The 17,798-nt window shown below is 40.3% G+C and overlaps 1 protein-coding gene across 5 annotated transcripts in view; it reads right to left on the reverse strand.

Annotated features, from left to right (window-relative positions):
- Positions 1–17,798, reverse strand: part of SMARCA2 (SWI/SNF related BAF chromatin remodeling complex subunit ATPase 2) — a 152,066-nt gene that overhangs the window by 127,262 nt on the left and 7,006 nt on the right. For 4 of the 5 annotated variants that reach the window (XM_020801559.3, XM_078385052.1, XM_078385051.1 and 1 more), the window contains exon 2: positions 4,011–4,271. In XM_020801559.3, coding sequence (XP_020657218.3) covers positions 4,011–4,235 — 225 coding nt within the window. In that variant the 5' untranslated portion in view covers positions 4,236–4,271. Of the gene's footprint in view, positions 1–401; positions 427–4,010; positions 4,272–17,798 lie in introns of those variants that run through there. The other variant, XM_078385053.1, reaches the window with a different exon arrangement.

Consider the following 17,798-nt stretch of genomic DNA (forward strand, 5'->3'; position numbering starts at 1 on the left):
CCTTTCAATGTGAATACTATACCACAGGACTCAAGACTTCCTACAAGAGGGGAAGTGACAAGTAAACAAATCTTAAGACCACCTTCAACTACCTTCCCTTTGCCAACACCAGCAAAAACACAGTGTTGGTTAGAAAAGCCAGGGCTGTGTTGGACTCAATTCACAAGGGTCAAGAAAGACAAGAGGAGAAGAAAGTATCTGAATAATAAGAATAAAATTGGAGATAGACAACACAATGCAGAGGAGACACTGCCACATGAAGACAAGACAAAATCCACACAACGTGCAGAGAATAACAAGCAAAGTGGAGGGGGGAGAGAAAGCCCTTCAAATTATAAAGCTGGCCATTTTGAAACAAAAACCATCAGCCCAGGATGAAATAAAAGATTTACTACACTCACCAGCTGTGAGTGCAGAGCACTGAGAAACCGCTATTTAAGGAAGAAGGAACATTTGGTTAATGCTCAGGGAGAGAGAGCATGCACACTCCCTCTTGCTTTCCTTCTTCGCAGCCATAGATACAATTTCTCTTAAGAACCATTGTCACCTCAGCCTACACCACCAACAATTTGTAGGTCTCCGAATGTATGCGTATGGACCAAATGTCCGGGCCAGGAAAAGGGAAGAATCCGAAAAACATGAAAGGTTAAGAAAGAGGAAAGCTCTGAGGGAAATTAGAAGTAAATCAAAGTTTTTCTGAGGGAAATTAGAAGTCTACTAAGCAGTTAGTAGAAGAATAAGTGAATCCAGATTTAAGATGAAGGGGCTGGGGAAGCACCCAGAACAAACCATGCAGAATATGTTTGCTTTGCTAGAAGTCCCCCTGCCCCCCATTTGTAAACTACTCAAATGGAGCAGGAGGTGGAAGCTATCTGTTCCTTTCCTTTGAAGATAAGGACATTCCTTCAACACATGTGCACAAACCACCCACACTCTGAAAGCTACAGAGCTAGACATTCACGAATATGAACAAATTCTGTTACTTCTTCAGACAGACTGAGGCAGCCATAAAACTATTTTGAAAACACTAGAGAAAAACCTTGAAGCAGAAGAGCAGTTCAGATGGTTACAATGAAGATACACCAAGTGAATCCAGGTCAAGGTGTTTTATAGATACAAGATGAAAAATCTAATTTTGGTTGAAAAGATGATCTTAGCTAGAAAGAAATGGCCTTATCTTTGGGGCATAAGGCATGTTATCATATATCAAACAATGTAAATGAAGGGGTTTTCTCCTCATGTTTACTACTGGCAGTCAAAGATTAGGAATGTTCCATGGCAGTTAGAAAATCGGTTAAATTGAAAAGGAGGGGGAGGTTGAGTCAAAATAGCCCTGCAAGGCTAAATAAAGGATAGAAATCAATGCAGATCAATTAACCCATAACATCTTTCTGCCAACCTCACATAATCACCATTAGTAAGATTAAGGAGAAGAGTTATTTAAAAAAACACTACCAGTATGGTAAAAAGAAAAGGAGAACCAAGCTGTCATATAATGTAGTCTCTCTCAGTATTACACCATATGCTGTAACAATGATAAATAAAAATGCTATGATAACGTATACCAAAGCTTAAACATTTCTTAAGCAATGGGTCCTTTCTTAGAACTGGAAAATAAAATTCCAGCCTCTTGCCCATTTACGTTTCAGGTCCAAGTTTTTCTTCTACAACTAAAGAGTGGTTGTCTTCAATAACTGAAAATAGCTTTCACTGAATATGTTCTGTTGCTTTATAAATTGCAATAGGCTTCTTCTGCTCTATAAGGGGAACCTTAGACTCTCCCTAAGTAATTGAATCCAAAGTCCATTTTCCAGAGATCATTGAACATGAAGCAATTTTTCCTAACCTGGAGCCCTCCAGATACATTGAATTCACTCATCACTTCTAGTCAGCATAGTCATCAGCTAAGCAGGTTGAGAGATGACAGAATGTTGTGATCTAACATACCAAAAGGGCAACAGAATGAGAGATTTAAACTCTTCCAAGTAGTGACTGAAATTTTTAAAACTGTAAAAGTTTCTGGACTTCACAAATAGGATATAATTCATCCAAAATCAAGCCAATTAATTTCCACAAAAAGAGCTTCAAGAGTGCTATTTATAACTCACTAGCTGAAATCCTGCTAATTAGCATAGTAAGTTACAACTAGAGTAGACCCAGGGAATCGGTAGAGATTTTGTGAGTCAACTCCTTCCTAAGTTCCACTGATTCAAACAGCTTATTCCAGTTGTGATTTAATACACAAAAGAATAAGATTTCAGCACTGATTTCAAAATACTGTACTTAAAGTATCCTCAGTTAGACCAAAAATTGCAGCAACGTGCAAACAGGTGGTACATATTACTCTCAACATCTATCACCGCCCTCCTAAAACCCACAAAAATCCAGGACAAACCAAAACCAAACCAAAAGTCCACAGTATATTTAAGACTAACAGATTTAACACCTGGAATACAGACATTACCAAGCAGAAGGTACGGTAAGTCCTGATTTTTTAAGAAATTATAACAGCAAGGACCTTAAGTACATTTCTATTAACAGAAAGGATCCTCATCACAGACAGAACTCAGATCTAGCAGACAATGATACTGACAGAAAACAGGCAATTTCTGCTGACTTTAACCCCTTGTCTCCCAATGCTACCCAGATGGCTTCTCAATCCTCTGAAGCTAATAACCAGAGGGAGGGGGATATAAATGAAAGTCACTCCCATTCTTCCACTGGCAGTATTGTCCAATAAATGAAACGTCAGGTCCTATTACTGAATAGTTAGTTACAAATTACAAGGTTCATTTGGGTGGCATACTGGATACAGTCTGATCAGCCCCAATAGCTTATCTAATATAAAGTCACTTAAAGGGATTTTCATAGGCATCATCTCAGTGCTCCCTCCAGTGCTTTAGAGAAAAGGCAAAGAGGCAGGATAGAAATATATAAAATAAAAAACATACAGTAACACAGGTTACGTTTTCTTATAAAGCCTTGAATGATAAAGGAGAGCAATTGCGATTGCAAAATGATGTTTTAAATTGGGTTTTTTCGCTTTGTGAAGATCGGTTCCCTGCTTCGGGAACAGATTCTTCTCATTACAACGATCAAAACAGCTGATTGTCGGGTTTTCAAAATGGCTGCTGGGAGCTCAAAATGGCTCCCCACTGTGTTTAGGGACGGATTCCTCGCTATACAGGCACTGAAAATGGCCGCCGTATGGAGGATCTTCGCTGGACGGTGAGTTTTTAGCCCATTGGAACGCATTGAATGGGGTTTTTATTTTCGCTTTACGACGTTTTCTCTCTACAGTGATTTCGCTGGAATGAATTAATGTCGTTAAGCGAGGCATCACTGTACCATCTTTTATGTTCCAGGGACCAATGGGCAGTGACTGGCCACCTTTCTCTATAATCGCCTTCCTGTACTTTTTCTCAGAAAGATAAAACTGCATGCAACAGAGTGTTTAAATCTCAGTAAGTTAAAGCTTACAATCTTTGACTAGCCCTTATAGGCCAAACCAAAAATTGTATCACCAGATCCCTCTTCTCTCCTGGCCCCTGCATTTGCTAATGTCTGGATCTGCGCACATTTATTACCAAATTCTACAAATTTCAGCAGTCCTGAATAACTAGACTGCTTTAGAACAGCAGCCAAATCATATTTCATAAAATAGCTATCTTATTTAAAAGGAAACTTATTGTTTCATTCTATTTACAAAAGTAAGCTCTGTTGAAATTATCTGGAGGTACTCTTAAGCAAATGTACATGGGATTGCAGCTTATATGACCTAATTAGAATATGTCTGTCATACGTACAGTAAGGTATACTACTGTAAATGTATTCGTCACTAAAACATTCCCTATACAAATCAGATGATGCTCACATTTCTGTCCAACTATTTGCATAAAACAAAGCTGGTAGTGATATTTTGGGGGCACTATACGATAGCCACTGGGGTTCTCGGTCTTGTCAGGTATGTGTTTGGGACATAAAATGTGAAAACAGTGAGAATGACTTACTTTGTGCATAGGGTGCATGCCTTCTTGTGAGTAATCCCCTGGCCCCATAGTTGGCATTGGATGTGGGACACTTGGAGGTCCAGGACTTGGTCCCATCATGCTGTGTACTGAACTTGGTGAAGGGCCAGGGCCAGGGCTGGGGCCCAGTATTGGTCCTGGAGATGGACCTGGGCCTGGCGAAGGACCAGGATGAGGCATCGCGCCAGGATCTGTTGGTGTAGACATCTATGCTCTGCCTCTCTTTTTCAATCAATGATAAAGCTGTAAAGAAGAGAGGAAAAGCACATTACATTTGTAATTTTAAGACCAATTCTTCTGTCAGTAAAAAAAGACACATGACATCACTTAAGGTAGATTATTGCCCAAATTACATAAAAGTCACCTGAAAATATAAAAAAGCTTGAAGTGGTTCTGCATCAAAACAAACAAGCAATCAAATGAAGCTTCTCACATATTACAGCAGCCCACTATGAAAGAAACATTTAAAATGAGCAGAAGCTTTTAGACTAAAACTGTAATGTACTTCACATGGTTTGATTTTGTTTTAAATTGAACACCACCCTTGGAGTCTTTTATGAAAGAATAACTACAGTTATATAACAAAATATATAAATAAAAAAAGATTAGGTTTCCAGAAGAAAAACTAGATTTCCTCCTGCTATTTATGAAAACTCTTAAAAAATAACACAACTCTATGATTCCGCTTCCCTTTTAACATGTACAATGATAAAAAGTAAGGTACTTTAATTACCATGATAAACAATTAAAGTAAATATCTGTTACATGAAAATTAAGTAAGGATAACAAAGGACTTTTGTAAACTTGGATAGTCATGACCATAACACACTTGAATCAAGCTACCTTCATGCTTCTCTTCATGTATATGATCTATTTACATGTGAAAGCTTAAAAGCACTAACTGCATAATGAACTTCCATTTTCATAGGCAATTTAGGCGCGATTTAATGCCAGACCTTTATCAATTCTAATAATAATAAATATACATCATCAATTCAATTTCAACTTATGGCAAGTTCTCAGGGTTTTCCAGGCATTAAGGACTTAGAACTGATTTACCAATCTCTCTTTCTTCTGGCACATTGGATGACACAGCTTGCCCAAAGTCATACAGATGGCAGGGCAAATACTGTAACTCTACCATCATATAAACCTCCCTCTAGCTGATGCTGGCTGGCCCCTCTCCTGGCAAGCACCCTAGAGATTCAAACTCCTGTCTCCTGGTTTTACAACAAGGTATTCCAATGCACAGAACAATGACAGCTCCTGCAATTCTCATACAGGAGAATACTGTATATATTTTTCGTTTTTCATAAAAAAAAAGGTTTTTTCAAAGGACAACAAAAATCAAAGGAGCAATGTTGACAAAATACTTAGATATCTTAGTAATGTTAACATGACTAATAGAAGCGGGGTGGGTGGGGTTCAACATGTTAAATAACAAATAATTTTCCAAAGTGGTAGCTGTATCTTAGGCTGTGCAAGCATAAGAACAAGAAACACAATACAAAAGCAAACAAAAAATAAAGACAAAGATATTGTGGCAAAATACAGATAATCCACAGGCTTCATGGCAAAATATTCATCCAGTGCTGTAAGATAAAGGGATATGGCAATTGGCAGATGCAAGTTGCATTTCACACCTAGTAATGATTTAAGACCCATTTGGTATTCCATTCTTTTCTTTCATAGTTTTGTTGTGTCGTCGTCATTTAGTCGTGTCCGACTCTTCGTGACCCCATGGACCAGAGCACACCAGGCCTTCCTATCTTCCACTGCCTCCCGGAGTTGGGTCAAATTCATGTTGGTTGCTTCGATGACACTGTCCAACCATCTCATCCTCTGTCGTCCCCTTCTCTTGCCTTCACACTTTCCCAACATCAAGGTCTTTTCCAAGGAGTCTTCTCTTCTCATGAGATGGCCAAAGTACTGGAGCCTCAGCTTCAGGATTTGTCCTTCCAGTGAGCACTCAAGGTTGATTTCCTTTAGAATGGATAGGTTTGTTCTCCTCGCAGTCCAGGGGACTCTCAAGAGCCTCCTCCAGCACCACAATTCAAAGGCATCAATTCTTCGGCGGTCAGCTGTCTTTATAGTCCAGCTCTCACTTCCATACATCACTACAGGATACATCACTGTTCTGTAAACAGTGGCAATTAGCAGCTAAAGTGAACAGCAGCAGAAACAACATGTGTTAATGAGTTAAGATCACTGACTATACATTTGAAGCTTGTTCTGTAAAAGTGGCTGTGGTTAGTTAGAAAGGAAAATGACAGTAAATAACAGCATAATTATTGTAGTACTTCACATTTGGTGATGGCTTAAGAAGCCTTGGCTAATATTTAATCCATAAAATTGGGTACTAAACATATGTACATGTTTTATTCAGCTGTTTCCCTCTTTCTGCTCTGTAATTTTTCTTCTCTAGAACAGCAACTTTCAAATCCTGTGAAGAATGTCCTGGTAGACTGTAGTGATATGAGATAGGTTTCTGTATATTTCCATTCATGCTGTCTGATTTATGTCCATTAATTTCTCTGCACAGAGATTGCGCCTTTTGTTCTATGTAAAGTGCAGAGGGGCACTGTTGACAAAAAATGGCACAGATCACAGTAGCAGAAAAACAAGTAAAAGCAGCAGGTCATAGTCCCCATTCCTATGTATGTGTTATATAACTCACTGTTCGTCAATATTTCCTTGAGATTGTGAGATTGTCTGTAAGCATGTATAGGGCTGCCACCAAGGGCTTGGGAGAGGGAGGCACTCTTGTCAAGACTGGGTCGAAGACTGTTTATGATGCATGTGAGTAGTCTCAGTTGTGTGCTGATTGTAACAACTAGAGGAGTTTGGTTGTCTATTCTTCTGGGTCTGTCTTGCAGTAGCTTACTTGTGAGGACTCGTCTTGCTCAGTTAATTTTTTTCCTTAACCATATTGTACAGTATTGTAGTCTAAGAAATGCATTTTGTAGATCCTTGAGTTTGGAGTTGCTATCTTGTGGGTCTATGTTTGTCCTTATTTAGAATTGTATTCCTGATGGCTTGTAGTCTGTCTCTGTGTGGGATATTAAATGTAGAGAGTGTCTACATCCATTGTGGCTAAGATTGTGTTGTCAGGGAGGTTGTGAGTAGACTGAAGGTTCCTTACAAAGTCTGTAATATTTCTTATGTAGCTAGGAGTGCTGGTGGCCTATGGTTTGAGTACAGAGTCCACATATCCAGATACCTCAATAGTAATAGTATTAATGCTTGATACCATGGGCCTACCGAGGTTCCGTGGCTTGTGTATTTTTGGTATCAGGTAGAAGGTGGCTTGTTGAGGTTCTTGCAGTGTGTCAGTCAGTTCGCGTATATTTTCACAGGGATGTTTATCATAAGGGTTTGTAATTCCTTTTGGTATTTATCAGTTGGATCTGTTGTTAGGAGCTGTTAAAATTCTATTATCATAATTATCACATGCTGTCTGGCTAAGATAGTATGGTAAATATGTCCTGTGTTGATTGTCAAATTCTCTGTTCTGACCCTCTGGTGGAGTTCACATACAATTCTTCTTTCTGTGGTGCTGGAGGAAGGTGGGTGTGGTTTGGTGTAAAGTTAGTCCTCATGTTGTTGGGACACTTCCTTCTCATGCTGTGGAGAGTGGGGTACAACTTGTATGTTGTCATCCTGGTTGCTGTCAAAGTTATGGAAATATTGAGTTGTAGTCTGTCGAAAAAAAGCCTCAAGGACAAGCCCCATGAAAGGACTGACTCTTCTGCTTGGCTCTGTGTGTTGCTGTATACATTTGTGATGTTATTGTGTACGTTTGTGGTGTTCTTCTAGTGGGCCAGGCAGTTATTTAGTAGATTACATTTGTTTCTTTCTTTTTCTTCAGGGAAGTAAGGTGTGCATCCCAGACGTTTTTTCTTGTGGTGGAAAATATTTCTGTAGTATCCAATGCAGAGGGCTGATTCTGCATGCATGGCTAAAGATCTGCAACATCCCTTCTGAGTTTTCCTTTGCTTGCTATATGAGATGCTGATTAGGTGGTTCAGTAATTTTTTGGAGAGAGCGTTGCATAATCTTTCACCATAGTCAGTGGGATATGTGGATCATAAAAGAGTTTTTCACTGTAAGTCCTTTAGGGATGCAGTCTTGTTTGCATTTCATGACATAATTTTCTATGTTCCAAATATAGGTGGAACATCTGATATCTGCTTTTGTGAGAGAGAAAGCAAAAGGTGTACCTGCTCATATAAAAACAACCAAAGCTACTATTTTAATATTATAATTTTAATAGGCATATGATGCAACTCTACCCAGTAGGTTTTTCAAGGTTGTAATTCTATGCCATACAGTGGGGTCTCGACTTACGAACGGCTCGACATACGAACGTTTCGACTTACGAACCGCTCTCATAGGAATATATGGACTCGACTTACGAACTTAGATTCGAGTTACGAACTTTTTTCCCCTTTTTTTAATGTGAATGCATTAAGTTTCTAATCAGACTCTCATAAAAGCTGTACTCTTTCCTTTCTCACATGGGTGTTTTTCTGCTTAATATAGCTCATCAAAGTCCTCGATCTTTGAAGACCCCTCCCTCTAAACAGTTTTCTTTGCATCACATTGTTTAGCAGGCCACTCCTACTGAAAAGATTCACACATGGAAAGAAGGATGGAGCTATTTAATACCCTGTTGGGAAAGAAGAGCTCTCTTTACAGCAGTGGTTCCTAATCTTAGGTTCCCAGATGTTCCTAAACTACATTCCCAGAGGCCTTCACCACTACCTGTGCTAATTTCTGGAAGTTGTACTCCAAGCACATCTGGGGATTTGAGATTGGGAACCACTGCTTTAGAGGATATGAGATGTCCAGGGAAGGGGGGGGGATCCTTCAACTGCCAAAGCCTGGAATATTACGTACTTTCTCCACCATTAGGCTGGTTTCTGCCAGAGTTTTTTTCAGATTGAATGATATTATCAATACTGTATTAAACTCTCTAAGCTGCAATACTCACCAGCTACATATACAGCTCCCTGAATTAGTTAACCCCATTGTTGGATATATTCCCAACAGGCCTTCAAAACGCCAACTTTCAGGACTTCAGAAAGCACCTTCTCAGATAATGCACTTTTGCCCACCGCCATCCCACTGCTGCCTTGTCTAGAACATAGCTTTTTGCTTGCCTTAGATTATATTACTTTAACTGGCACCTTTGTGCCCAACCTTGTACCCAAATTCTTGACTATTTGGGCTCCAAGCCCCAATGGAGCCCCAAAAAGGGACAGGCTTGCCAAAACAACAGTGCTGCTAAATCCAAAACACATCAGTGAAAAGTCAGAAGGGCTAGTCTGGATCCTCACAAAAAGCCACTCCATACCCTGAGCTACTTGCCTGATGCCAGGATAGAAGGAACAAAACAAAAACAGGAAGAAAAACCTACACGCATGGCTAAGCATGTGATTAGACCTAGCTTTTAGTAGGTCTTCCTGGCTTCCTTTATGTAAGTGCCTGTGATATGCAAATACATTACTAATGTCAACACCATGCAGGTCCCTTAGAATAGAGAAGGGCAACACACATATATGGCCATTTTTGCTGGTCTTTCTACATAGTCCGCAACTATTCCGCGGTTAGTGTATAAGGAGTGCCCACTTTGCTTTTAATCAGAATTAGAATCCCAGAAGATCAGAGCTCCAGAAACATGATTCTGAATCAAAACAAGTATGATCCTAGCACATTTGGTTTTCAAACGAAATTGTTGGAGAATTTGCCATTATGCAGCTGCAAATTCTGCAGGGAGCCACTGGTCAGTTCCCCTCCCCCCACATTCCCAGGAAGTTGCCCGCTCCCTTTTTATTACAATTCTAGTATATCAATATAAGATGGAATACTCAACAATACTCAACTATTCTAATATACTTTTGGTAAATATTGTATTCATTTGTTTTACTATCCACTTCTCTCCTCTGATTAAGCCAGGCAAAGAATTAGAACAAGCGCTGTGAGCTTGCTTAAAATAAACTACCAGGGGAGCCCATTTCTTGCAGGGCAAGACACGGAAATACCTCTGAAGCTGTACTAGCAAAACAAACAATAACGACAGAACACCACAGGGGCTAATTAGTCCCCTGCATTCCCAAACCACCACCACAAAAGAAAGAGTTTTAAATGATCAGAAAGGCATCTACTGGGTCACATACAAAAGGCTTACAAAGACGACATTGGGGGGGGGGGGCTTGCAACCGAGATATACCAAAATTGTGCAGGGGACAAATACATTCTTGCAACAAATATCACCATTAAAAATTATTTTTACTGTGACGTTTCTGAGTACAAGAAAAACTAATCAAAGTGGAATGTGGCAACGGTGTGGAAACAGCTAAATTTAAACAGCAACTTGTTTGAAGTCTGAAAGAGAATTAAGGAGGAACTTTGTACTACTGTCCTGGGATGCAATATGTTATGTTTTATATTAACTAAAGTTGTCTATCAAATGCATCATGTCTACTGTATCCACAAGCTATTGCAACCTTAATTAACAGTGTCCATAAAATTACCTTGACCACAGTATCATTTAATGAAGAGCACATCCCTAGAACATGTAGAAATACTTACAATCAAGTTAGAAGGTTAAGATTTGTTTAACAGATTTCCAACTGCAAGTCTTGTATAAATAATCGATATTAGAAAACTTTTGTGTTCTTTACATAAATAAGCCACTTGAGCATTGTGTCTTTGAAAATAATCTAAGAATGCTATTATCCAATTTCACAGGATAGCATTATTATACATTATTTTATTATGTACGCTTCTTTAATATTAAGAACTTGGAATCTAGTCAGCTGTGTCCTGACTGGATAGTTCACTGAGTTGGAGCCCAGGAGTAGGGAGTTCAGTTCCCCTGGGAGTTTTCTCCCGGAAGAAGAGCCAGCCCGTGTGGCCTTGAGCAAGTTGCAGTCCCAGGATGCCCCCAAAAGAAAGCAACAGTAAACTTTATTCCTTTAAAAAACAAAAACAAAACAAAAAACCTGAGAAGGGTCACCATAAGCTGGAAATTACTTGACGGCACAAATTTATGTATTATTACAAACTAGCCAGCATCATGGATACAAGAGGTTAAGGATTGCAGGTCTCCTTGGCATCAGGGGATAATACTTCCACAGACAGAACTCCAGACAATCTGCATCTAAACATGCTTTTTTCTGATCCCTTAAGAGTTCACATCAACTGGCTGCGTGAGACAGCTGAAGGAATGGTAAAGCCTTGCGATTGGAGATGGGGTATTCATATTTGTATATGAATATCCCCACACAGCTGGAGTTAATGAGGGTCCAGCCCTTGGAGCCACACAGTCCACTCGCACATCGGGGGGGCAGCCCCTCTCTTCATTCCAATTGCTCCAGGTCGCCACTCAGCTAGCCGATCAGCAGCCTTGCAGGGAGACTCATCCTCCCTCCCTGTGCCAGGGGTGGCTAGATAACCAGGAAGAGAACGGTGCTCGGAAGTGATTGGAAGGGTGAGCAGGGTCGCTGCCGCCGGCAGACATGTGAGTGGATGGTCCGGCTCCATGGGCTGGACCCTCGTTAACTCCAGCTGTACAGGGATATTCATATTCGTATACCCCATCTCTCTAGTTGGGCCTGCACGACTTGACAAGATGACCCAATGTCATGATAATGGAACAGTTCTGAGTCTTAGGCAAACTGTACCTCTATGTGTACCATTTCACTTCAAACATGTACATTTATCTCATGAAAGAACATGTTGAGGGAACCTGTGCAGCACTAGAAGGCGCAAAACATGCATGTCTGCACAGATTCTGTCAGAGCTGAATTCTAAATCACATGCATATAAGTTTCATAACTGGAAGAATGTAGTGGGTTTCTAATTGTTGATCTCTTTATACGAGCCATTTCTGCTGTCCAGGTTACATTACTTTTATGTAGTGTCAGTTGACACTGCTGCCAGCACTTGAATCCCATCATGTGCTTCATCACGTTTTCCTACAGTAATCCAACAGATGTGATTACAGAATTTGCATTGTACATGAACACGGGTCCATCCCCCATTGATATCTAGGCTTCACTGGTTTTCATTGTGCTCTCAGGTTCCCTCATACACATGCATATACTTGTTACATTCTGTGTTAATAGAATAATTGCTAGTGTAACACTTGTACATATATCCCATATGCCAATACATTTGCTGAGAAAGAGCAGATACAAATGAGAAAAATGTAGTCGGGAAATGAAAAGACACTCATAGCTACAGAAACTAATTTGTGGGATTTCCATCCATATTTTAAATCAGGATATTGTTATGAAAGTTCAGCATAACATTATGTCTTTCTTTGATCTGTGCAAACACTGCAAGGCAGAGTGCATAAAACCAGAAATAAACTGTGGTAAAGCTAGCATACACAAAGGCTGAAACAATAGTCCAGCATGTATTTCTGCTACTTTTTAATGTAATTTAGAATCAGCCAGTTACAGAGAACGACATAAAGTCCAACTACCTTGAAGAGAATCATTAAAGTCAAAGGTCTGCCTACGGTACGAGGCTGCTATGTAGAAATTCACACTAATATCCTCAATCTAGAGACTGTGGTAGTGAACAAGACCCAATACAGCCTTCCACCAATTAGTGTTCCACATGTGTTAAATAACAATCCCTATCATCCCCAGACAGCATGACTAATCTCTCTGAATACACCTACATGGTACCAGATTAGGAGGTGAAAATATTTTTCTGACTTGCTTCTAACCCTTACTGTTTCCAGAGGTCTGTACAATAGTCATCAATTCATAAATCAGTATTATTACTAGATTATTATAGCCGTCAATTAAATTACATTTAATTGCATGCAAAAGATGGTGTTGCATGGGAGTGGTGGAGCAAATCTGTATTAGATTCAGCGTTTTTACTGAAGGGGTGCTGTGTAATTACTATTCTTTGTGTTCTCAGTGACTCATATAGAGGAGTCTTGCACCTATGCACAGTCATACCTGGAACATCTAAGCCTGCGAGACCCCTGCCCCCACCCTCAGCACATACACGTAAAAGGCATGGCTCACTCTCTTCTCCTTGGTTCTTTCTCATCGAGTGCCAACGCTCTGTGCAAGTTGTTCAGGTACAGCAAATCTAAGATTTCAATAAGATTTTAGAAAGCAAATAAACTACACCATTTTAATCTCCTAAGGAATATTGTGGAGGTGTCCCTTGACCTGTTATAAAGGGTCCACTATTTCATGCAATCTCAAGAAAAATCTCAATTTTCTTAGCAATCACTTTATAAGATATGCAAACACTCAAAGGGCTTTTACTCCTCCTGAAAGAGATGGCAACCGAAGCAAAATACTTCAAATCTTGCCATGCAGAACACTATGATAATTTTATACAAAATCACAACAATCCTCTTTTCCCTGTTTCTTAAATGGGCATGGGGTTCAGGTATGGCTGAGCTGAAATGATGCAGAGGCCACTTTTTCAAAGTAACACAATGTTGTGTACTACAATAGGTAACAATCTCTTTTGACAAGTCTCTTGTGGGTGACAGCCAGAAAGGCAATGACCAGAACATGGCAGTCATGAAGTGCCAACAGCCTGGAAGCACAGGCACTGCCCAGTCAAGGGGCTGCATTCCCTTTGGATACCCATTCAAGTGGCCGCCACACCACTCCTACTTTCCTCGTTCGTTCAGTCATTTAGTCGTGTCCGACTCTTCGTGACCCCATGGACCAGAACACGCCAGGCCCTCCTATCTTCCACCGACTCCCGGAGTTGTGTCAAATTCATGTTGGTTGCTTCGATGACACTGTCCAACCATCTCATCCTCGGTCGTCCCCTTCTCCTCTTGCCTTCACACTTTCCCAACATCAAAGTCTTTTCCAAGGAGTCTTCTCTTCTCATGAGATGGCCAAAGTACTGGAGCCTCAGCTTCAGGATCTGTCCTTCCAATGAGCACTTGGGGTTGATTTCCTTTAGAATTGATAGGTTTGTTCTCTTTGCAGTCCAGGGAACTCTCAAGAGTCTCCTCCAGCACCACAATTCAAAGGCATCAATTCTTCGGCGGTCAGCTTTCTTTATGGTCCAGCTCTCACTTCCATACAACACTAAAGGAAAAACCATAGCTTTGACTATTCGGACTTTTGTTGGCAAGGTGATGTCTCTGCTTTTTAAGATGCTGTCAAGGTTTGTCATTGCTTTCCTCCCAAGAAGCAGGCGTCTTTTAATTTCGGGGCTGCTGTCTCCATCTGCAGTGATCATGGAGCCCAGGAAAGTAAAATCTGTCACTGCCTCCATATCTTCCCCTTCTATTTCCCAGGAGGTGATGGGACCAGTGGCCATGATCTTAGTTTTTTTGATGTTGAGTTTCAGACCGTTTTTTGCACTCTCATCTTTCACCCTCATTACAAGGTTCTTTAGTTCCTCCTCACTTTCCGCCATCAGAGTGGTATCATCTGCATATCGGAGGTTGTTGATATTTCTTCCTGCAATCTTAATTCCAGCTTGGGATTCATCCAGTCCAGCCTTCCGCATGATGTATTCTGCATATAAGTTAAATAAGCAGGGTGACAATATACAGCCTTGTCGTACTCCTTTCCCAATTTTGAACCAATCCGTTGTTCCATATCCAGTTCTAACTGTTGCTTCCTGTCCCACATATAGGTTTCTCAGGAGATGGATAAGGTGGTCAGGCACACCCATTTCTTTAAGGACTTGCCATAGTTTGCTGTGGTCCACACAGTCAAAGGCTTTTGCATAGTGAATGAAGCAGAAGTAGATGTTGTTCTGGAACTCCCTGGCTTTCTCCATAATCCAGCGCATGTTGGCAATTTGGTCTCGAGTTCCTCTGCCCCTTCGGAATCCCGCTTGTACTTCTGGGAGTTCTCGGTCCACATGCTGCTGAAGCCTACCTTGTATGATTTTGAGCATAATCTTGCTGGCGTGTGAGATGAGTGCAATTGTCCGGTAGTTGGAGCATTCTTTGGCACTGCCCTTCTTTGGGATTGGGATGTAGACTGATTTTTTCCAATCCTCTGGCCACTGTTGAGTTTTCCAAACTTGTTGGCATATTGAATGTAGCACAACAGCATCATCCTTTAAAATTTTAAATAGTTCGACTGGAATGCCATCACCTCCACTGGCCTTGTTGTTAGCCAGGCTTTCTAAGGCCCACTTGACCTCACTCTCCAGGATGTCTGGCTCTAGGTCAGCAACTATATTGTCTGGGTTGGCCGGGATATCCAAAACTTTCTGATATAATTCCTCTGTGTATTCTTGCCACCTCTTCTTGATGCCTTCTGCTTCTGTGAGGTCCCTTCCATTTTTGTCTTTTATCATGTCCATCTTTGCACAAAATTTTCCTCTAATATCTCCAATTTTCCTGAACAGATCTCTGGTTTTCCTTTTCTGTTATTTTTCTCTATTTCTTTGCATTGTTCATTTAAGAAGGCCCTCTTGTCTCTCCTTGCTATTCTTTGGAAGTCTGCATTCAATTTTCTGTAACTTTCCCTATCTCCCCTGCATTTTGTTTCCCTTCTCTTCTCTGCTATTTGTAAGGCCTCGTTGGACAGCCACTTTGCTTTCTTGCATTTCTTTTTCTTTGGGATGGTTTTTGTTGCTGCCTCCTGTACAATGTTACGAGCCTCTATCCAAAGTTCTTCAGGCACTCTGTCCACCAAATCTAGTTCCTTAAATCTGTTCTTTACTTCCACTGTGTACTCATAGGGGATTTGGTTTAGATTATACCTGAGTGGCCCAGTGGTTTTTCCTACTCTCTTCAGTTTAAGCTTGAATTTTGCTATGAGAAGCTGATGATCAGAGCCACAATCAGCTCCAGGTCTTGTTTTTGCTGACTGTATAGAGCTTCTCCATCTTTGGCTGCAGAGAATATAGTCAATCTGCTTTCGATGTTGCCCATCTGGTGATTTCCATGTATAGAGTCGCCTCTTGTGTTGTTGGAAAAGGGTGTTTGTGATGACCAGCTTGTTCTCTTGAGAAAACTCTATTAGCCTTTGCCCTGCTTCGTTTTGAACTCCAAGGCCAAACTTTCCTACCTGTCCAAAATCTATGCAGGGTGATGGCAAAAAAAAAAAAGGTATGGTACAAATATTACCTTTGCTTATCTAAAGAACTGTCATAACACAGTTTAAGTATATTAATCTACAAAGATGACGAACCAACTCTGACCGGCTGCAACCACTCAAAAATGAATGATAATTTCTACAAAATGGTACAAAAGCAGCAACATCAGTGGGAAGGGGGGGATTGGGTAGCCAAATATTGTTTTGCACTTCAGCCACTTAAAACACATTCCAACATCAAAAATGAGAGCAGCCAAAAATCTAGTACAGCATCATCCTCAGGTATTTCAACAAATGTAACATAAAATTATAATGTTTTTGTTATCCTACAAAAGAAAAGAAAAAACCCTCTATCATTCTTAAATTAGTATGGAAAGAAAACTGCATTTTTCATGTAGATAAAAATTTTATATACAGAGTCAAACAGTAAATTAAGACTACTGATTATGTAACAAGAAGATCAAAAAAAGACTATATACTTTTTAATGAAGTGCATATGCTTCTCTGTTAAATTTCCACAGCTATCTATGGTGTCTGGCATTATTAAAATAAATATATAGTTTAATAATCACACTGTGAGCATTACGTTTGGGAGGGAAGTAATCCAAAAAACTATGAAAGTGTAGAAATCAGAAAATATGCACCCAGATATAGTAACCCCATTCTTGTTCCAAAGCTTGGCCTGCAAATGGTATTCACTCTAGGTAAAATGGATCTAACCCACAATAATCCACCTTTCTTCTCTCAATTAACCCTAAACCCCACTATTTTGTCAACATAAAGTTGTCCCAGGGAGACTTATCTGAATCTGCTGGTGGGACCTCTATCCTTGTCATTTGCAGTACTGTTGCCCTGTTCCTAAGGCACCAGAGGAGTCACTTGCTGTACCAATATGGGAAAGTGGATTAGGGAGCAGCACTAAAATGTGCCCTTTGATATTGGATATATGATGTCAGAGCCTAATCCAGGGCTATGGTGCCTGCATAAAATGGAAGACAAGAACAGGATTTTTGTAGGAGTTCGGGCTCTTTGGCCATGTTCTGAAGGTTGTTCTTCCTGACGTTTTGCCACTCTCTGTGGCCGGCATCTTCAGAGGATTGGACACCCATCAATCACAGTGACAGATAATCTCCCCATCCCACCTTATCACGATAAAAACATGCTGATCACTCTATCTCCTGAAAAAAGACAAAAGCCATTCCCACAGCTATAAATACTATCCAACAAACACCAACAGAGCATGGACAGAGTTCCTACTCCAGTCCTCTGCAGATGCCGGCCACAGAGACTGGCAAAACGTCAGGAAGAACCACCTTCAGAACACGGCCAAAGAGCCCGAAAAACCCACAATGACCCCGACCGTGAAAGCCTTCGCGAATCTATACTAACATCTCAATTTGCCACTTAGACTGCTGCTAATTGCATTATATGACAAGTATAACTAAGAGGATTTTGGCCTATGACAGCACCTCCATTCTTTAACATTCACCATTAATGTTATAGATTTTAATTCACCTTTCAAATCTTCATTCTTCATAGAATCACTATGACACATGTAGGATGCAATTGAGTTTCCCAATTAGCTGCTTCCAGGTGAAAAAAAAACCAGAGGAAATCTTCTACATTGTTTCAAATCTTCCAATATTCTTTGAACAGATGCATCCATTTGCAAAGGAATAGAGTGACTGTCATTAAATTAAAGTAA

The sequence above is a fragment of the Pogona vitticeps genome, chromosome 2 (assembly GCF_051106095.1).
Source record: "Pogona vitticeps strain Pit_001003342236 chromosome 2, PviZW2.1, whole genome shotgun sequence".
Classification (NCBI taxonomy): Eukaryota; Metazoa; Chordata; class Lepidosauria; order Squamata; family Agamidae; genus Pogona; species Pogona vitticeps.